General features: G+C 36.2%; 4 protein-coding genes across 6 annotated transcripts; all 4 read left to right on the forward strand.

The window, feature by feature from the left end:
* The first annotated feature begins 1,401 nt into the window (after window positions 1-1,401).
* On the forward strand, window positions 1,402-7,975 carry LOC113314113 (hsp70-Hsp90 organizing protein 3-like). Of its 3 annotated transcripts, none has more exons than XM_026562891.1 (12): window positions 1,402-1,595; window positions 1,691-1,762; window positions 1,849-2,026; window positions 2,460-2,594; window positions 3,727-3,878; window positions 4,146-4,235; window positions 5,169-5,297; window positions 5,650-5,802; window positions 6,404-6,505; window positions 7,172-7,342; window positions 7,426-7,505; window positions 7,614-7,975. In XM_026562891.1, the coding sequence occupies exons 6-12, from the start codon at window positions 4,218-4,220 to the stop codon at window positions 7,651-7,653; spliced, it is 693 nt and encodes a 230-aa protein (XP_026418676.1). In that variant the 5' UTR covers window positions 1,402-1,595; window positions 1,691-1,762; window positions 1,849-2,026; window positions 2,460-2,594; window positions 3,727-3,878; window positions 4,146-4,217; the 3' UTR covers window positions 7,654-7,975. The 3 variants fall into 3 exon arrangements, with proteins under 3 accessions (XP_026418676.1, XP_026418682.1, XP_026418667.1); XM_026562897.1 differs by having other exon boundaries at window positions 1,694-1,762; XM_026562882.1 differs by having other exon boundaries at window positions 1,402-1,762.
* Window positions 1,565-3,887, forward strand: LOC113359063 (ankyrin repeat domain-containing protein 65-like). The gene is made up of 5 exons (XM_026602757.1): window positions 1,565-1,568; window positions 1,691-1,762; window positions 1,849-1,968; window positions 2,460-2,594; window positions 3,727-3,887. The coding sequence occupies exons 1-5, from the start codon at window positions 1,565-1,567 to the stop codon at window positions 3,885-3,887; spliced, it is 492 nt and encodes a 163-aa protein (XP_026458542.1).
* Window positions 7,976-9,245: 1,270 nt separating the features above from the next.
* LOC113359070 (ankyrin repeat domain-containing protein 29-like) lies at window positions 9,246-14,940 on the forward strand. The gene is made up of 13 exons (XM_026602765.1): window positions 9,246-9,261; window positions 9,354-9,416; window positions 9,519-9,584; window positions 9,669-9,845; window positions 10,161-10,292; window positions 10,820-10,959; window positions 11,197-11,286; window positions 12,493-12,618; window positions 12,977-13,129; window positions 13,957-14,058; window positions 14,277-14,442; window positions 14,524-14,603; window positions 14,716-14,940. Exons 1-11 carry the CDS (start codon window positions 9,246-9,248, stop codon window positions 14,340-14,342), a joined length of 1,131 nt encoding a protein of 376 aa, XP_026458550.1. The 3' UTR covers window positions 14,343-14,442; window positions 14,524-14,603; window positions 14,716-14,940.
* Window positions 14,941-15,582: 642 nt separating this feature from the next.
* Window positions 15,583-21,376, forward strand: LOC113314106 (ankyrin-3-like). The gene is made up of 13 exons (XM_026562874.1): window positions 15,583-15,652; window positions 15,746-15,808; window positions 15,889-15,954; window positions 16,046-16,222; window positions 16,623-16,754; window positions 17,424-17,563; window positions 17,818-17,907; window positions 18,640-18,765; window positions 19,049-19,201; window positions 20,007-20,108; window positions 20,552-20,722; window positions 20,801-20,880; window positions 20,988-21,376. The coding sequence occupies exons 2-13, from the start codon at window positions 15,772-15,774 to the stop codon at window positions 21,025-21,027; spliced, it is 1,314 nt and encodes a 437-aa protein (XP_026418659.1). The 5' UTR covers window positions 15,583-15,652; window positions 15,746-15,771; the 3' UTR covers window positions 21,028-21,376.
* Window positions 21,377-21,672: the final 296 nt, after the last annotated feature.

Consider the following 21,672-nt stretch of genomic DNA (forward strand, 5'->3'; position numbering starts at 1 on the left):
TGCCAACACTAATTCAATTTTACGTCTGGGTTTGGAAGAACTCCAAACCGTAACTGGTTTCCAATAGGACAAAACCTGAATTACGTCTAGGTTAGATTTGTCATCGAAACCCAGCCGTAAATAGTTTTTGCATGGGTATTTATTACTTGTTTTACGTCTAGGTTAGGTTAGCGTCTGGAAAAAACACTTCAAAAACCCAGACGTGGGAGAATACATCTGAAAAAAATTCACGAACCTAGACGTAGTATATTACGTCTGGAAAATTTATTTTGCGAACCTGGACGTAGGAGGTTACGTCTGGAAAAGTTACTTAGCGAACCTAGACGTAGAAGATTACATCTGGTAAAGTTGCACCACGAACCTAGACGTAATCCAATTTGAATCTTCTTCTATAAAACATACAAGAAGAATTACGTCCAGGTTGATCCTATAGAAATACAAACCGTAAAATTGAAATTACGTTTAGGTTTACAAAAGGAAAATTTAGTAAACTAACCTAGACGTAATACAACATTGGGTTTGATTCAAACAAAACCTAGACGTAAGACTACATGCAAATCCTATATTACGGTGGGATTGAATTCAACCTAGACGTAAGTTCTTCAATTTCAAATTTTACGTTTAAAAACCTAGACCCGAACCCAGACGTAACACGAGCAGATGAATAACTGAAACCTAATTTTACTCTGATTTCATTCAATCTAACCTATTTTAAGCACAAAAAAGAGTAAACAAAGATGGGTTTGAACGATTATTACCTAACATACACCATGTGTTGTTGTTGTGGAGTTTGAAATTGTGATTCTTGAGATGCTTGGAGCAGAGGAAGAGAAGAAAGATGAGGAGGATCAGTTTTTTTTTTGTTGAATTAAAATAGAAAAAATTAGGTTTTTAAGTTTTTATTTTAGTTCAAGGATAATCCAGACATTTTATTTTGGTGTTAGGATAACCCATAACCACTTTTTTGGACACTAAGAATTCAAGTGAAGCCCATTTATTGGAGTGTGACGCTCCAATAGCCTTCTATTTTAAATGATTTGTGTTTTTATTTTAAAAAAATGGACTGATGATTACGTGCGTGGGTATTCCAATTTGACACATTTTCAATCTTTTCTGCACGATTTGGCTTGACCCATTTCAGCCGGGACGAACGGACGGACGGTTAAGATAACACTAAGGTGTCCCCAGTTCTTCTGCACGTCTAGTCAATCTTTACTTCAGCACGGCTGGTGAGATAAGACCATTAACACCACTCCCGTATTTCCAGCAATCGTAACGACATGGTGACGTGAGTAATAGTTACTTGCCCCACTTGCGTCGTAGTGTCACTTCCCGCGCGCACTTTTTACTTTCCCAAGGATAAAAATTCCAAAACCCTCTGGAAACCATTATTCCCAATTTCATCTCTGCTCTTGGGAAGACACTCCACCAGAAAAAACCCTAAAAATCTAGAGCTCTGGATGCCCGTTTTCGTTATTCCTCTGTGAAAATCTAGTTATCTTCTTTGGTTTCGCTGTCTCTGTCTCGATTTCTGGATCTAGTTATGTTTTCGTTTTTACAAGCTATGGGCAAGTCAGAGGACGATCTGGAATCAAGTCTTCTTCTCCTTTATCCTCTTACAAGTCCTTATTTAACTTTTTCTTCTTCGTCTTGATTTTTAATTTCTGTTGATTCCTTGTTTTCTATGCAGAAGCACCCTCGCCAATTTTAGATTCTGAGTTGCTTAAGGCTGCTTACAATGGAAACCTCAAACTCTTCAAGAGTAAGAAAAACAGTATACATCTTCTTTCTCTCTTTTTTTTTTATATATATATATATTTTTTGATTTTTGTTTGTTTATCCTTTTAGGGTTGGCTTTGAATATTGCTAAAGGTGAAGGGATTGGAGTAACAGAAGCGATTGGGAAGGTTAAAGATAAAGATTCAGGGGGATCTCTTCATTTTGCTGCTGAAGGAGGAAATTTTAGAAGTTTGCAAATACTTGATTGAGAGTTTGAAATTTGATGTGGATTTAATAGATGGAAAGGGTATTATATCATACTATCTTTTTAACAAATTAAAATACTAGTAAGAGATTTCGTCTTGAGGAATGATTTTCTGTTTTGGGGGTTAGATTGATTTTTCAATTGCTTTTTATAATCATAAATGCATGCCTACCCTTAAAATTTAAATTATAGAATTGGCTGGGTCATCTTCCAGTTGCCAACATAGTGGCCACCCAGAAAAAATCTTTCTCAAACACTTTGTCTTTTTATAAAGAATGCCTCAAAACTAAAGGCGTCAAGAAATATTGTTTAGTTTTAAGCTCTTATGCTTTTGACTATAGAGAAGGGTAGTGGTCGGAAATATAATTAAGAGCTAAGACCTGAGGTGTTTGAGATTTATTTTCGTTTAAACTGTTTGTAATTTGCTGCTGTAAATATTCAATGGATATGTCACCCTGTTATATCTGTTTTACAGGTAGAAGAACACCCTTACATCATGCATGTTTAGGAGGGCATTTCAACACAGTTAGATATCTTCTTGAAAAGGGTGCCGACCCTGATGCGCTAGATGGTATAAATGGCACTCCTTTACATTGTGCTGCAAAGTCAGGTACTCCATTCTGGATAAATTTTTCAGTCTTATGTATGATACTAGGTCTTCATTTCTACCTTTAAGTCCAAACTTGTCATCCCACCTTAATATTCAAGTCTACCTGTATATAAAAAAAGATTTACTTAAAGGGGCAAAATATTATTGAAGAAGAGTCACTAAGAGTGACAGGTAACAAAATGATGAACACAAAAGAATCAAAGAACTAGGGACAATTCATTACAGCGTCCCAGTTACAAATTTAAGCAGACTAAGAAAATCCTTCGAAGAGATTAGTATGCAGAGTCCATCTGAAAATGGTGCATTTAACAGACACTATAACTAGCTTGGTATTCCTTCTCCTATTGGAGAAAACTGTACTATTTCTTTCACTCCATATGTTCCACCAAATTGCAGAAGGAAGCATAGGCTAGATTCTTTTCTTCCTCGATTTAGCTTTAGATGCACTCCATTCCCAGATAATAGCTTTCACATTTTCAAGAAAGGCAATCTGAATTCTAGTAAAGTTGCAAATAATGAATGGATGAGCATTTGTTTGTATGTTGCTAGCACAGAGGAGACAAATTGCAGATTGAACCTTACCAGCTTTAACAAGCATGTCACCTGTATATAGATGTTAATTACACGTTTTTACAGGACATGTAATATTTTCTAATTGGAGAAAGTTTTGACTGCGTTAAAAACTTAACTTATCAGGAATCACTGAAGGATGTATGATGTACCTCTCCAAGTAAATTAGGTTACTAGTGCACATATCAAATGATCTCTAATTTACTAGTAGTCATAGCTACATGCTAGGATTAGATTACCTCCTTTCCTGCCTTGATGGTTGGCGTACTAGTGACTAGTGAGCCATCCAACTTTGGTTGTTCAAAAATATCCTAGTCCCAACTTTACACCGCAATATAGATGCTCAGGTCAATGTAAAAATAATTGAACTTCCTTCCAGTGTTCACCAAACATGGCAAAATACTCCAATTTGGTGTATTTCTCACTAGACCCGCCTAGAGCCTAGACTTTCGCAAAGTGAGTTATGACGTCTGAGTGACAAAATAAGAAAAAGAAAAAAAAAAAACTTCTTACCAAATTTTTTAGTTTGTCTGAACTTATATTTTTGAGGTATCATGTGCAGGTGATACAAAGATAATAACCGTGTTACTTTCAAAGGGTGTTCGCGTAGATGTTGCAACTAGGTCTGGCGTTGCGTCTGGCACTGCCCTTTGGTATGCCGCTTGTCATGGTCATCAAGATGCTGTTAAAGTGTTGTTAGATCACGGTGCAAATGTAAGTTGAGTTCTTCTGCTGGTATTGAACAGTTGTTCGTCTGTAAAGTAGTCGATCAAGAAGAAATTCTAACCTGTCCTTATAATGTCTGCTTCAACTCTTAAAAATTTAAACATACCAAGTTACCAACCTTCTCTATCTGTAACTATATGCAGTTTATTACTTTATTTTTTTACTTGTAAAAATGATCAGGTAAATGAGAGCAGCTTATGGTACCGGCTTATTCAGTTGTTATCAAACTTAGTTGATTTTCTTTTAACCATGCAGCCTAATGGAGTTAATAGTCCGGGTTTGCTTACACCACTAATTTCGGCCACTCATGGCAAGTCATGGGAATGTATGAGACTGTTATTACAGGTAATGAAATTTCTGAACTTTCGGGTGGCACATTTTTTTTGTTTACTACGATTAGGGGATATATTGGAAGCTATCACTTTTTAGCTTTATGTTTCTTCGTAAACCAGAAGAGGCAGTTACCATTAGTAAGTTTAACTGTTTATATATTGTTGAGAATTTTCACTATTTTCTTCTTTTGGCTAACATCCAACCGGCTTTACATCATAGCATTTGCTTAATATTTATTTTGGGTATCACCGGTGATCTTAAGTTTTAGAGTTGATATAAAAATATACCAATTTTCCAAAATCCTTTTTCTGAAATGGCGTGGCAGTTGCTTTTTATCTTTTGTTTTGGATAATCCTTTTTTTTGGTATTCGACTCTATGAGGCCTGTCATTAGTTGTGCTCTTTTTTATGTGACCTTCTAGAAACTTAGAAAGCCTTGTCAAACTGGTTCTTTTGGATTTGGTTAGTCTTCCAAATGTGGTGAAATACTGACAGTCTCTCTCTTGACCTTATGCCGAGCCATAAACCTATCTTAGCAACTCAGTTTCTTTTCTTTTCTAATTATTTGGTTTGTTCTGTCAAGTTCTGCAGGTATAAATAAACTGGTTTACATTGTTTATTGCAACTAGATTTGTTCAATTCCGTTTTGTTTATATTTCTAGTAATTTTTATCCTTCATTTTTCTTATATACTAATATTTTCTCGTTACTCAAGCTCTCAATTCTCAATAAAAACCTAAAGGTCGGTATGGAGCCTTATAACATTATATAATTCTTATGGCCATAATAATGGGAATTATAACTTGTAGGTTCTGGAAAAACTGTGAATCTTTAACTTGGCATTTGCGAAACCACGTTCGTCTGTAAATTACATCCCATTATATGCACCTTTCATAGCATTCCTGTGCTGAAGCGTGTAATAACTTCTTCCAATTCGCATATTATAGGCAGGCGCTGACCCGAATGCTGTATCATATGGAGAAACACCTCTGATATCTGCAGCAATATTGGACGGAGGCGTAGAAGAAGTTACTCACTTACTGGAAGCTGGCGCAGATCCAAATTATAAATCGAATGTACGGCTGTCTTGAACTTTGCTACTTGTTCCATGTTTGTCCTAATATTAATATCTTCTGAGAGTGTGTTATCTTCATGACTCCACACACAGACGATTATGCTTGCCATTACAACTTCATCATAAATTTTGTAGCCTAATGACTTGTATGGGTATTATTTGACAGTTGATGTTCGTAGTCTATTTCATATCTATGTCATGTCTAGCATACAAAGAAAAGACTTTATAAGGTTTTCCAACTGCTTTAAACCTTATTGCATTAGAACTATAAGTAGCATGTTTTTTCAGTAATAAAAAGTCATGTTGTATGACATTCAGTTTCTTATCTGTTTTGCTTTTGCTTTCCATCGCAGAGAGGGGTGACACCATTGGAGATTGCCGCTATGAAGTGCGATTATAAAATTGTCGAAGTTCTTTTTCCTGTGACGTCTCGGATTCCAACTTATCCTGATTGGAGCATCACCGGACTCATGAGGCATGTAAATTCTGCTGCAAACAAAATGCAGGTTAGGAGTTTTGTCTTACGTGCCGATGGGTTGTCTAATTTCCTTTGTTTCCTTATTTTCACGATAATTTAGCGAATGGCTTTTCTGGTTCCGTTTTTGGAGCAGAACCACATACTAGTCTTGCTATGATTTTTGCCAATAGAGCATGTTATCGAGTGAATAACCAATAGAGCATGTTATCGAGTTTGAGGTTTGTTCACTCCATTATGGAGCCCATTCACGCTCTTTGAGTTGGCTGCATATAGTTTGAAGTCGAATATGAAATATTGTATTGCTTGGACTATTTACAGTCCCACACAGGAGAATTTGTATTCCTTTAAACTATAACAACATGCACACATGCTAGCCGAAGGGTGTGGCCCACTCCATCGCAGGCCAGGCTCAGGCTTAGGCTGGGATAGCTTGAGTTGTTAGCATTCCCGGTTGGCTTTGGTTGTCACTAGACACGCGAGCATGTTTGATTGATTTAGCTATGGTACTGGACCAATACTAATTTCTACCATCTCACATATCTTGCATTCACTGCAAATTCAGCACTTCGAATGTGTTGAAATTCCAAAATTGATGTGAATTCCTCAACTATTTGGAATATTTTTGGCAGAGGGAAGCTTATGCGAAGGAGCAATTTCACCAGGCAAAATCAAAAGGAATAGATGCATTCCAGGGAGAACAGTATGTTATGGCATTGCATTTGTTCAGAGAGGTAGGTTTCAATTGATGAAATTCTTGGCGCTTTTGCTTGCTATTGAACAGAATCCATATAGCTTATAAGTTCTGCTACTATGAGTAATTTGGACCTCTTTTTTTTTTCCTTTATATGTTATGTTCTTGGATCATAACTAAGAAGTGAGTTAGTAACCCATTCTATGTTTTTCTTTGTGGCACATGTCAGTTGGTGTAAATTAGCAATGAACTTATTAGATTGACCAATATAATACTATAATAAGTTTAAGTGGGTTCGTTAATTTGTCTTTTGCACGACGTATTATTACTTCTATTGGCAATAACATATGAGGTAACCTTTTCTTTTCATCAGTGAACTGTTCTCACATCCTTGTAAACATATGAGTGTCTAGGGTGTGGACAATAACATCGATTTTCACATATCGTTCTTGATTGATTTTAACATCTAAACATATATGGTTCTGGTATTCCGGTAGCGTTCGGACCTATAGAAGTAATATTTGTCATGGTATCATCATAGTCTTATGAGCAAATTTATCAGTTTATTACAAATTGCAGTGCATATCCTGAGTGTTTATGGCAATGACTGGATATTTCTGATGAACTGACTCAAGATCATATATATCCTGTTCCTCTTATGGCGATTACTTTAATTATTTTGTCCTTTTTTTTGTAATGGAAATAGGCCTCCACCATCTTTCCAAAAGATGCAGCTGTACTGTCCAACTTGAGTGCCTGTTATGCGCGTCTGGATGAAGGAGACGATGCGCTTTACTATGCCACTCTATGCATGCATGTAAGACCTGAATGGCCTAAGGCATACTATAGGATGGGTGTCGCAAACAATCTACTGGAAGTAGGTATCTTCCCTCTATTTCCTTACTTCAATAGGCAATAAACAATATCCCTTTTCAACTTTTTATTGTTTTTTTGTCACAGAGGTACGATGAAGCAGCAGATGCCTTTGAGAAGGGTTTGACGCTCGATCCGGAAAACAAAGAGCTTAAAGATGCGTACATGTAAAGTTTTTATACCTTCACTTCCAACATCAAGAACTCTGATATGATATTTTCCAGCTTTGCTGATCTTGTTTGTTTCTTCATACTAATATTGTTTGCATCTCACAGGAAAGCCATTGAAGCTAAATTGAACTCTCTCCAAGTGTAAGAAGATAATGCTGAGAATTGTAGAGATGAAATGACAAGAAGATATTGAAGCATTAAAGTAACGAGAAGATATTGCCATTAGTTGGTAGCTGAATAATATACTGTTAATGGTGTTGAAAGTTTAATCAAATGAACCCCGAACATGGTCTAATGAAGTTTTTCATCTTTTGAATTTTGAAAATCTCTTTCGTTAATTCCTTGGTTTGTGATTTGGGTGCCACTTACCAATGAGGAGTGTCATGGGTTCTATGAATTTTTTTTGAACCCGTTTGAACTTTGAAGGTTACAACTTTTGATGTGCAAATTTAGTTGGTACTTGATATCTGATTTGCACTTCCCTTTTGTGCTGACTGCAGCTTCCATTGGCTTTAAAGTTGCTCTAGAATCACCTTCTCCCTTTTGTCACATTTTTTTTTTTTGCAGGTGAACTTAAATCTTCTTTGTTTTTTCTAATTTCTTTAGAATGCTATTATGGGGGCGTCACATTCCATTGGAGGGGCGTCACCTTTTAGGACAAAAACGGGTCACTCATAAATAATATCAAAAACCCCTTATCTCAAATAATTTTGTAATGACTAAACAATCCTTATTTAGTTAATTTTAATTTAATTTAATTTGATTTTAATTTAATTTAATTTAATTAGATAAAAATTAAATTAACGAATTTTGTTGTATACTAGGTGAATTCTAGGACAAAGTTTTTGTGTGAAGAAAAACTGACCGTAAAATAAACTTCTACGGTTGGAAATAATCCAAACATGGACGTAAAATCACTTCTACGGTTGGAAATAATCCAAAACTAGACGTAAAGTCTAATTCAAACATGGACGTAAAACTACATGCAAATAAAATTCTACGGTTGGAATTAATCCAAACCTGGACGTAAAATCACTTCTACCGTTGGAACTTAAAGAAAACTGGATGTAAAATCGGATTCTACGGTTGGAATTAAAAGAAACCTGGACGTAAAATGAGCTTCTACGGTTGGAACTAATCCAAACCTGGACGTAAAATTACATGCAAATAAAATTTTACGGTTAGAATTAAAAGAAATCCGGACGTAAAATCACTTCTAGTTAAAGGGTAATCTAGACATTTTATATATGTGTTAGGATATCCCATAACCATTTTTTTGGACATTAAGAATCCAATTGAAACCCCTCTATTGGAGTGTGATGCCGTAATAATATCCTTCTTTCTTTACGCAAGAAATCTCGGTTTTGGCTTGGGTATGAAAAATCAGAAGAATGCTAATGTAAATTGTTCGTTCAGTTCAGAAAAAGTGATTTTTTTTCTTTCATTTTACGGCCAAACTGGAATAAAAAATGAATAAAATTTGAATATCACTTTTCTAAAACAGCCAGATTAAATAAAATTTGAATATCACTTTTTCGCACAAATGGCACTTGTATCTGTATGTATCCACATTTCCCGATCAAATAGACGATTGAACAGTAGCGCTGGACCCATCCCAGTGTCACTTCCCGCGCACACTTTTTTTTCTTTCCCCAGAAAAAAAATTAAACCCTCTTAAAGCCACTCCCATTTCTGATACTCAAAAACTCAAAAGACACCTCTAAGAAAACCCTAGAAATGGAGAGCTCTGGATGTGGGTTTTCCTCTGCAGTGAAAAAACTATTTTTCTTCTTTAGTTTCGCCTTTTTGTCTTTGAGTTTTGATCTTTGTTTTGTGTTTTTGCAGCTCAAAAAACAAAGCTCTTACAAGCAATGGATAGATTCGTGGACGATCGGGAATATTCACCAAGTCTGTTCCTCCATTCTCCCTCCCCTTAGAACTCCTTATATATCATTTAACTCTTGCCTCATCTTGATTTTTAATCTTTTTTTTCCTTGTTTTGTTTTGTAGAATCAAGCTCACCATATTTTGAGTTGTTTAATGCTGCTTACACTGGAAAACTCCATAACTTCAAGTGTAAGAGAAACAGTATATATCTATTTGATTTTCATTTTTTCTTAAATTTTTGTAAAAATGTGTTAAAATCTGGTTATTTTTTAGGGTTGGCTTCGGATCATGCTAAAGGTGAAGGGATTGGAGTTGCAGATGTGATTGGAAAGATTAGAGATGAAGATGGAAGAGGATCTCTTCATTTTGCTGCGGCAGGAGGAAGTTTAGAAGTTTGCAAATACTTGCTTGAGTCTTTGAAACTTGATGTGGATTCTAAAGATGAACATGGTATTATATCTATACTTTTTATAAGTTAATATAATATTGTTTGAGTCATAGATTTGGTTTGGGTATATTGTTTGGTAGGTATTTCTCTGTGGAAAAATGAAGCACTGTTGTTGTGCGAACCATAGAGGAATGTGAATACTATTGGACTGCTCACTATCAAAATAAGAGAAATTCAAACACTTGTTTTCTAATTTAAAAGGCCCAAAACTTAAAAGATGCTTAAAGAATTGTTTGGTACGATTGGGCTGTTATGGTATTGAGTCATATTGACTGGAATTCACTTTCGTTTTAACTCGTTGTTTATCTATTTTACAGGTCACACACCCTTGTACCATGCAACTGTAAAAGGACATCTGGACACGGTTCGCTACCTACTTGAAAAGGGTGCCAATGCTGATGCATCAACTGATACGAATTACACTCCTTTACATTGTGCTGCAAAGATAGGTACTCCCTCTATAAATGGTGCTTTCAGGCTTGAGGCTTCTGTTAGAGATCAATCCTCATTGGTATATTTAAGCCTAAACATGTCGTCTAACAGAATATTTACCTTAATATGGAAATTAATTACATTTATACATTACACCTAATAACAATTTACTAATTGGAAACTATTGTGACTGCATTAAAAGGATATCATAGTAACAAAAAAAATGACCTCTTTGCCTGGCTGGATGATCAGCCTACTAATGAGCAATCCTAATTTGGCAGTCTATAAGTATATTAGTCTTAACTTTACACAAGGTTTTAGATGTTCAGGTCAATGTGAAAATATATTAAATGCCTTCAAAAGATTCAGCAGATATGGCAAAATACTCCCATCTTAAACCTGTGTAGAGCCTAAAGCTCTCTAAAGTAGGTTATGAAGTCTAAATAGTAAATATGAAAAACATGTATCTTAGCTTTTTACCAGAAATCTTTATATATTTGGACATATAATTAGGCAGGCAATTCTTATGAGCTATTATCTGCAGGAAACACAGAGATAATAAGTTTGTCACTTTCAAGGGGTGCTCGCGTAGATGTTGCATGTACATCTGGCACTGCCCTTCTGAGGGCTGCTTGTTGTGGTCATCGAGATGCTGTTAAAGTGTTGTTGGATCATGGTGCTGATGTAAGTTGGGTTCTTCTGCTGGTATTAAACAGTTGTTTCTTGTTTGTCTGTAAGGTAGTCGATATTTAAAATATCAGCTTCAACTCTGAAAAGTAAACATAACAAATTACCAGCCTTCTTTTTCCGTAACCATATGCAGTTTATTTTTACCTGTATAATTGTCTCTATTTGAGAGCAGCTTATGGACCTGCTTATTAAATTGTTGTGGAACCTAACTAATTTTCTTTTACCATGCAGCCTAATGTCGTCGTCTCTCAGGGCATGCAGAGACCACTAATGTCGGCGATTCTTGGCAAGTCATGGGAAATTATGAAACTTTTGCTACAGGTAACAAAATTCCTAAACCTTCTGCCTTTCGGTGGTACAGTATTTTATTATTTACTTAGACTAAGGCAAGATTTGGAAGTTGTAGCGGTGTGTTCCTTCATCAGTCAGAAGAGGCAACTACCGTTGGTTTTCATATAAATGTATATGTGTGTGTGTGTGTGTATTGTTGAGAATTTTCAAATTTTTTTTGACTACTTTCTAACTGAGTTTACCTCATAGCATTTGTTTAATTGTTTTGGGTATTAGCATGATTTTTAATTTCTGATGACTGCAAAACTTGATGTAAAAGTATTCCAATTTTCCAAATTCTTTTTTTTTCTGAAATGGTGTGTCAGTTACTTACCCTTTTAGTTTTTGTTTTAGGTAACTCTTGTTTTCTGTGTCAGCAGGTCGTCATCGATTAATTAGTTTTTCATTATATGAGGCCTGTCATTAGTTGTGCTTTTCTTACTTGACCTTGTAGAAAGCCATTTCTACGTGGTTCATTTTGTCGCCCAAATGTTCGTCCAACTGAAAGGTGAATCTATTTATAGTGTATCTCTGGTTAACCTTGTGTCAAGCCATAAACCAGTCTGCTTTTTGTGAAAATAACTTTCAGCTCTGCCCTGAATATTACTCTTTATTTCGACTTCCTTTTTTTCCCCTCTTATTCCTTGATATATCTTGTGAAGTTCTTCAGGTATTAGTTAACTGGTTTACATGTGTGTCGCTACTAGATTCGTCCAATTCCTTTTGTAGTATCATTTTATGCCTGATTATTTGTCACTCTTATATTCTATTTCCTCGTTGTTCAAGCTTTCAGAATTAATATTGAAATTCTGAACAAAAACCGAAAGGTTAGTATGGGAGTGATAAATCTGGAGGTTTGGAAAAACACACAATCTTACTACTTTGGCATTTGCAATATTTCATGCTTCAGTAAATTTACGTCCCATTATCTTCTGGAAGATGTAATGTATTTTTCAAAATATCACCAGAATAGTTTGTTGATTTGATTGGGCAAGTCTGCTTAGATGTAAGCTCTCTAAAATTTTGCTCATTTCTTCTTGTATCCTCTGAGGGCGCTATCTTGGCACTCTTTCTTATTGATTTTCATCTTTACCTTTTCAAGATATCTCCAGAATGTATCTTATATGTATATATGCACCTTTCGTAGCTTTTGTATCCTGGAGCTTGTAGTAACCTCTTCCAGTTGGCAATATATAGGCCGGCGCTGACCCAAATGCTGTATCATGTGGAAATACACCTCTGATATTTGCAGTGAGAAATGGACGTGTAGAAGATATCACACACTTATTGGAAGCTGGTGCAGACCCAAATTATAAAATGAATGTATGGTTCTATTTAAGTTTCCTTCTTGCTCCATTTTTTTTCTTCCAAATTTTGGCATCTTTTGAGAATTGGGATTATGTGATATCTCTACATATGGATGATTAATCAGGTCCATACAACCTAATCATAATTTTTGTGCCTTGATGACTAATGTAGGAATTATTTTTCGCCTATATTTGATAGTTATGTTCGTAGTCTATTTCATATCTATGTCTCACCTACCGAACAAATAAAAGACTTCATATGATTTCCCTACTGCTTTAAACCTTATTGCATTAGAACTACAAGTAGCGTGTTTGTTAACGTCCTGCTGTATGCTATTCAGTTTCTTATTTAATATGGTTCTGTGTTAGCGCAGGCAGGGTTGACAGCATTAGAAATTGCTGCTATTGAGTGCAATCATCCAGTTGTTGGGGTTCTTTTTCCTGTTACATCTCGCATTCCAACTTATCCCCATTGGAGCATTGGCGGACTAATGAAGCATGTAAATTCTGATGCAAACAAAATGCAGGTATGGAGTTTATATGATACGTTCCCGATGTGTTGTCTAACTTGGTTTCGTTTACATACTTTCACGATAACTTAGCAGTTGGCCTCTTCTGTCTTCTTTTACATTATTGAAAACCGTTAACAGCTTCATCTTTCTTTCCCGTCCACCAGTTTACCTACCTATCTAGTGGACTTCCCTTCTAGTCTATCCCTTCTTTCTCGTGTCCACTATGATCATCATGTTTGTAGTCCTACATTTTATAAACCTATAGCAGTACTGCCAGGGTATTTAAAGATAAATAAGCTGTCATACCAATATTGGTATGGCATCATGAGAGTGCTCATAACTACATACTAGTCTTGCTATGGTGGCGGTATTGCCTCAAGTAGTTAGTTTCCAGTGGAGCATGCCGTCGAGTTTTAGGCTTGTTCACTCCATAATGGAACCGACTTTATAATGGAACCTCATTCACGCTCTTTGAGGTAGCTACATATACTTTGGAGTTGTATATGGAAATAATTAAACATTATGGTTCTTGGACAATCTGCTGTCTCTCACAAGCCAAAGTCGAAACAACATCCTCACAGGCTAGCACGGGTGTCGCCCACTTTATAACAGGCCTAGGCCGAGGCTCAAGCTATGGCTAGGCTAGCTTGGGCGTTCTCATGCCAGGTTAGCCATGGCTGTTTCTAGACAGGCGCACCCGTTTAACGCATCCGGTTATGATACTCAAATACTAATTTCTACTGTCTCACATATCTTATACATGTATGCATTCACGACTAATTCAGAACATTGAATCTGTTGGTATATGTGAATTCATCAACAATTTGGGAAATCTTTGGCAGAGGGTAGCCCATGCGAAAGAGAAATTTCTTCAGGCAAAATCAAAAGGAAGATGTGCATTCCAGAAAGAGCAGTATCTTGTGGCAGCGCATTGGTATCAAGAGGTAGTTTTCAGGCAATAAAATTCTTTACACTTTTTGCATGTAACAACCCTTAGGGTATTTACTACTTGTATTAAAAATTGCTTTAACCACACTTCCTATGTCAATGACCGTGGATACTTTCGGTTTTGATATACGAAGCATACATCCATCAACATATTTCCTCTTCCTCTTATGTTGATTACTTTAATGATTTAGTGTTTTCTGTAATGGGAATACAGGCCTTGGCCATTTCCCCAAAAGATGCAGCAGTACTATCCAACATGAGTGCCTGTTATGCAGAATGATGGAATCTCTGCGCATGACTATGCCACTAAGTGCATGTGTGAAAGTCCTGAATGGCCTAAGGCACACTATAGGTTAGGTGTCGCCTTCGTTTTACAGAAAGTATGTATCTCCCTTCTATTTCTTTACTCTCTCCAGTAAACAATATCCTATTTCAACTTTTTGCTGAATTTTTTGTCACAGAGGTACAATGATGCAGCAGATGCCTTTAACAAGGGTTTGACTCTCGCTCCGGAAAACAAAGAGCTTAAAGATGCCTACATGTAAAGTTTATACCTTCACTATCAACATCAAAAATCCTGATACGGTTTTTTCCAGCTTTACTGATCTAGTTTGTTCCTTCATACTAACATTGTTTCGTATATCTTTTACCAGGAAAGCTATTGAAGCTAAAATGAACTCGCTTAAAGTGTAAGAAGATGCTGAGAAATGTGGAGATGAAAGCATTAAGATGACGAGAAAATATTCACATGGAAACAAATTCTGTAAATGAAGTACTTTAGCTGAAGTATATACTACTTAGGACATTTTTAAGTTGTCCCCATGGTAGTTTATAAGTATGGTGACTGTTTAATCAAAATAACCCCAAAAGTGATCTGATGAAGTTTTTTTATCTTTTGAATTTTGAAAGTAACTTTGGTAAATTCCTAGGTTTGCAGTTTGGGTGCCACTTACCAATGAGGAGTGACATGGTTACAACTTTTGATGTGCAAGTTTAGTTTGGTACTTGATATCATTTTGCATTTCCCTTTTGTGCTGACTCTAGCTTCATTGGCTTTAAAGTTGCTCTGGATATTCCCAATATCTCCTTATTTGTCCTTTTTTTTTTAATCTATTTTAATGAGCATTTCTGGTTCAAGTAAGAAATCTTAAGCACGTCTCAGATTTGCTTGATACTTAAAAGTTGTTGAGTGCAGAAAACGAAGAACGCTAGTGTATACTATTCAACCGTTTCTGGAAAAATAGGCCAAACTCATAGTGAGACCAAATTAAAAAACTTAAAGTATTATTTTTTGTGAAACGTGGGTAACATTTGCTAAGTTGGAGTCGGACAGCGGGGCCGTTTTATCGCACAAAAGGCACCTACATGTATCTCTATCTACATCTTCCGGTCGATAGACGACAGTGACGCTGGACCCATCCCCAGTCCTCGCCTGACGACGTGGCGGTGAGTAATAGTTGCTTCCCGCGCACACTTTTTTCCTTCCCAAGAAAATAAAAAGAAAAAGATTATCCCAATAAAACCCTCAAAAACCACTCTCATTTCCATTCCCATCTCTCAAAGAAAACCCTAACTTAGAGAGCTCTGGATGTGGGTTTTCTTCCTCTGTGAAAAAGCTAATTCTCTTGTTTAATTTTCACTGTATTTGTCTTGAGTTTTGATCTTAGTTTTGTGTTTTCGCAGCTCAAACAACAAAGTTCGTACAAGCCATGGATGGATTCGTGGACAATTTTGAATTCTCACCGAGTATTTTCCTCTTACAACTCCTTACTTAACTTTTTTGTCGGCTTGATTTTTAATTTTTCCCCCTTGTTTTGATTTTGCAGAATCAGGGTCACCACATTTTGAGTTGTTTAATGCTGCTTACACTGGGAAACACCATAACTTTAAGTGTACGGAAAATAATATAAGATGTCTATTTGATTTTGATTGTTCTTTTTTTCTGTAAAAATCTCTGTTAAAATCTTGTTTGTTTTATTCTAGGGTTGGCTTCAGATCATGCTAAAGGTGAAGGGATTGGAGTAGCAACTGCGATTGCAAAGATTAGAGATGAAGATGAGAGAGGATGTCTTCATTTTGCTGCTGCAGGAGGAAGTTTAGAAGTTTGCAAATACTTGATTGAGAAATTGAAACTTGATTTGGATTCTAAAGATAGAGAAGGTACTAATTCGTCTCTTTTTTTCTATCAACTAATGCAGTATGAAGAGATTGTCTTGTTTATGTCATATTTCCTTGTTTGATTTTCAATTGTATTTTCAAAGTTTAGATTATAGATTTTGTTTATTTGTTATTATTTTTCTTTGGGAACTATAGCTCTATTGTTGTTGGACTCGTAGAGGAATGTGGATACTATTGCTCACTATAGTTTTGTTTTTGAGCACTTGTTTTGTAATTAAGAAGGCCTAATGCTCAAGTATGCCAAATATACCATCTAGTCTGGAGCTATTATGAGTCATATTGGTGGTATTGAGTCATGTTGTCGGGATTTCATTTAAACTGTTCATAAGTAGCTACTGTAAAATTTAAAATTTATTTTCTCCTTGTTGTGTCTATTTTACAGGTCACACACCCTTGTTTGAAGCAACTATACTAGGACATTTGGACACGGTTCGATATCTTCTTGAAAAGGGTGCCAACGCTGATGCAAGAACTGATACGAATTACACTCCTTTACATTGTGCTACAAAGATAGGTACTTCCTTTCTAGATGGTACTTTCAGGCTTCTGCTAGATAATAGATTGATCTTCATTGGTGTCTTTAAGTCTATACAATTCGTCCCAAATTATAATTTAAATATACCTTTATATGGATATTAGTTACAGGTATGCGTTACACCTAATAATATTTTACGAATTGGAGAATATTGTGACTGCATAAACTTCAGTTATCTGGACACGCTGGACTACTGGAGGATTTGCCTCATTCTATGAATTAGGTTCTTAGTGCCCACATGTGACCTCCAATTTACTAGTACACCTAGCTACATGCTAAGGTAGATTACTCGTTAAGGAGGCAAAACGCTTCTCAATTTGTTGGATGGCTGGAGGTCAGCCTACTAGTGAGCCATCCTTTTTTGGTAGTCCAGAAATATCCTAGTCCCGAAGTTACACAAGGATTTGGATATTCAGTTCAATGAGAAAATATTTTAAATGCCTTCCAAAGATTTCAGCAGACATGGCAAAAAACTCCATCTTGGTGTAGTTCTCACTAGACCTGTATAGAGCCTAAGCTTCCTCAAAGTAGGTTACGAAGTCTGAATATCAATAAGAATCATTAGATGTTTCTTAACGTTTTACCATAGATCTTTATATATTTTAACTGATAATTAGGCATGCGGTTCGTACGAGCTATTATGTGCAGGTGATACAGAGATAATAAATTTGTTACTTTCTAGAGGTGCCCGTGTAGATGTTGCATGTAGATCTGGCACTGCCCTTCAGAGGGCTGCTACTTGTGGTCATCGCGATGCTGTTAAAGTGTTGTTGGATCACGGTGCAAATGTAAGTTGGGTTCTTCTACTGGTATAAATAGCTGTTTCATGTAGGTAATAGATATCAAATGTGAGCTTCAAGCATTCAACTCTTAAAACATACAAGTTACCAACCTTCTTTTTCTGTAACCTTATGCAGCTTATTTTTGCTTGTAAATATGATTAGGAAGTTTAGGGACAATTATCTCTGTTTGAGAGCAGCTTATGGTAACCTGCTTTATTTACTGTTGTGGAACCTAACAGATTTATTTTTTTACCATGCAGCCTAATGTTGTTACCTCTCAGGGTATGCTTAGACCTCTAATGGCGGCTATTTGTTCCAAGTCATGGGGAAGTATGGAACTTTTACTGCAGGTATTGAAATTCCTAAACCTTCTGGTGGCACAATGTTGATTACTAGGCAGGTTTTGGAAGTTGTAGCTGGATGCTCCATCATAAATCAGAACAGGCATTTACCATTAGTATATGTATGTGCGTGCCTATGTGTGTCTTTTTGAGAATTTTCACTATCTTTCTTTTTTTCCCGAAATGGTGTATTAGTTACTTTTTATTTTTTGTTTCAAATAACTCTTGTTTTGTCTTATCCACGCGTCTTCTTCGGTTAATTAGTTTTTCACTATACAAGGCCTGTCATTAGTTGTGCTTTTCTTATTTGGCCATCTTGTTAAAGTCACACAATGTTTTTCCAACTGAATGAGGTGAATTGATTTGTTTCTCTGGTTGACCTTGTGTCGAGCCATTAACCTGTCTGCTTATTGTGAATAAAGCTTTGACTTCCACCCTGAATGTTACTCCTATTTTTTTGTTATAAGCTGCTTACAAGATCAGTTACCAAAAATTGTTACTTGATATATTTTTTCACGTTCTTCAGGTATTAGTGAACCGGTAAACATTGTACCTATCAACATTGTCCAATTCTTTTTATATCTTTTCTTTAATGCATGATCAATCACCTCTTTTGTTTTATATTTTTTCTCGGTGTTCAAGCTCTCAGAACTAATATTGAAATTCTGAACAAAAACCTAATCATACATTTTGTGTCCTATATGCTGTTATAACTTTTTCAATTGGCATATATTTATGTAGGCGGGCGCTGATCCAAATGCCGTATCATGTGGAAATACACCTCTGATATTTTCAGTGAGGGATGGACGCATAGATGATATCAAACGCTTACTGGAAGCTGGTGCAGATCCAAATTATGTAAATAATGTACGACTGTATTAAACTTTGCTTCTTGCTCCATTTTTGTCCTAATTTTGATATCTTTTGAGAGTATGTTCTATCTACCCAATTACTAGTCTGAGGATTAGTTCTCCGCTTGTAGTCTATTTCATATCTATGTCACGCCTGAAGAAAAAAAGACTATATATGGTTTCCCAACTGATTAAACCTTATTGCATCAGAACTATAAGTAGCATGTTTGTTCAGTTTAAAATGTCTTCTTGTGTTAGATTCAGTTTCTTATATACTTTTATTTTGTTTTCCATCACAGTTTGGGCTGACAGCATTAGAGATTGCAGCCATGATTGGCAATTATCCAATTATTGGGGTTCTTTTTTCTGTGACGTCTTGCATCTCAACTTATCCTGATTGGAGCATTGGCGGACTATTGATGCATGTAAATTCTGATGTAAACAAAATGCAGGTATGGAGTTTATATCCTACGTTCCCGATATGTTCTCTAACCTGGTTTTCGTTTTCATATCAAAAAACTTGGTTTCATTTTCTTAGTTTCACGCTTTCAAGGGAACTTAACAAAAGGATTCTTCTGGAACCTTTTTGCATTGATAAAAATCATTTACAGCTTCATTATTCCCTCCACTAGTTCATGTACCTATAGCGGGCTTCCTTCTAGTCTACACATTCTTTTTCACCTCCAGTATGAGTCATCCAATTTGTTGTGCTGCATTTTATAAACCTGCAGCAGTACCACCAGGTGTTTGAAAATCTGAAATGGCCATCTTACCAATAGTCTCGTAAGAAGGAATGGTGGCACCATAAGATACCTCATGGCCACATAGTAGTCTTTATATGGTGTTATTGCCTCAACTGTCAATTACCTGTAGAGTATGACAGTATGTCGTCGAGTTTGAGGCTTGTGCACTCCATTATGGAACCACGCTCGTGCATTCTAAGATAGCTATATATATACATGTTCAAGTTGAATATGAACATAGTTCTAGGACTATTTATTGTCATGCAAACATGCACAAAGGACACCCGACGGGTGTGGCTCACTCTGTATCAGGCAAGGCTCAGACTTAGGCAGGTCAGCTTGACTGTTGCTAGCCAGGCATGTTTGACGCATCCAGTTATGGTGCATCAGTACTAATTTCAACCATTTCACATCTCTTATCCTTGTAAGCACTCACCGCCAGTTCATAGCTTTGAATGTGCTGGAATTCTCAATTTTGATGTGAATTTATCAAAGTTTTGATCATATTTGGCAGAGGGGAGTCTATGAGAAGGAGAAATTTCTTCAGGCAAAATCAAAAGGAAGAGATGCATTCCAGGAAGAGCAGTATTTCCTGGCAACTCATTGGTTTCAGGAGGTAGTTTTCAATCGATTAAATTCTTTATGCTTTAGTGTGTAACAATCCTTTGTTATCCATAATGGTCACTGAACAAGACTCTATGTAGCTTATAAGTTCTGTTATTAGAGGTTATTTGGTATTTCTTGGATTGTGACTAAGGAGTGAATTGGCCCCAACCTTTCTTGGTATTTGTCACACATTTGTCTTTTTCAAGAAGGAATATTTCGTTTGTTGGAAGATAGGCAACCAAACAAAGGAGTATATAGGGTGTAGATAACATCTTCTTTTTAATGTATCTTAAGTATGTATCTTAAGTAGTGAAGTAATATATGCCATGAGGCCCATGATACATTTTTAATTTTATTAGCAAATTAATCAGTTGCATTAAATCCATCAACATATTTTCTCTTCCTCTTATTTTGATTACTTTAATGATTTAGTCTTTTTTGTAACGCAATCAGGCCTTGGCCGCTTTTCCAACAGATGCAGCTGTACTGTGTAACATGAGTGCCTGTTATGCACGTATGAATGATGGGATCACTGCACATGAGTATGCCCTTAAATGCATGAAAGAAAGGCCTGAATGGCCCAAGGCTTACTATAGGATAGGTGTCGCGCTCAATATACAGAAAGTATGTATCTCTCTATTTCCTTACTTTCTCCTGTAAACAATATCCCTTATCAACTCTTTGCTGCATTTTTTGTGCCAGAGATATCATGACGCAGCAGGTGCCTTTCTCGAGGGTTTGACGCTGGATCCAAGAAACAAAGAGCTTAAAGATGCGTACATGTAAAATTTCATATGCCTTGACTTCCAACATCAACCTGATATGATATTTCCAGCTTTACTGATCTAGTTTGTTTCTTCATACCAATATTGTGTTGCATCTTTACCAGGGCAGCTGTTGAAGCTAGATTGAACTCTATCAAAGGGTAAGAAGATAATGCTGAGTACTGTGGAGATGAAAGCATTAAAATGACAGAGTAGATAGTCACTTGGGAATTAATTCTGTAAATGAAGTACTCTAAAGACATCCGTTGGTAGTTGAAGCATATGGTACTAATGGGTAACTGCAGTTTTTCATACATAGGTTGTCCGTTTGAATATGGTAGTTTATATCACCTAGTTAGGAGGCTTTTCCGGTGTTTATCTTTTGAATTTTGAAAAGTCACTTTTGTATATTCCCAAGTTTTCTGATAGGGTACCACTTACCAACGAGGAGTGACATGTTGGATATCTATAAAATCTTTTAAGCCATATGAAGGTTACAACTTTTGATCTGCAACTGTGTATTGGTACGCATTGCCCTCTTGTTAGACTGATCGAGCGAAGCGAGAGGGGACTCTATATGTGGTGACTTTGTGTCATTGTGAAGCATGATTTTTTTCTTCAATTTGACACAAAAAGATTGGGTATCTGTCTACTAATGAAATTCCAAAAATGCCCCTTGAAAAGGACGCAGGTGTGATTTATTTTTTCTCTAGACAGTTTGGTAGATAAACCGAAAAATGAAGGATAGTCGCATAAATTTATCGGATAGAGAAAATGACATCTTTTAATTGTCAAGGGTGTTTTAGTCTT

The sequence above is a fragment of the Papaver somniferum genome, chromosome 1, assembly GCF_003573695.1.
Source record: "Papaver somniferum cultivar HN1 chromosome 1, ASM357369v1, whole genome shotgun sequence".
In the NCBI taxonomy this organism is placed as follows: Eukaryota; Viridiplantae; Streptophyta; class Magnoliopsida; order Ranunculales; family Papaveraceae; genus Papaver; species Papaver somniferum.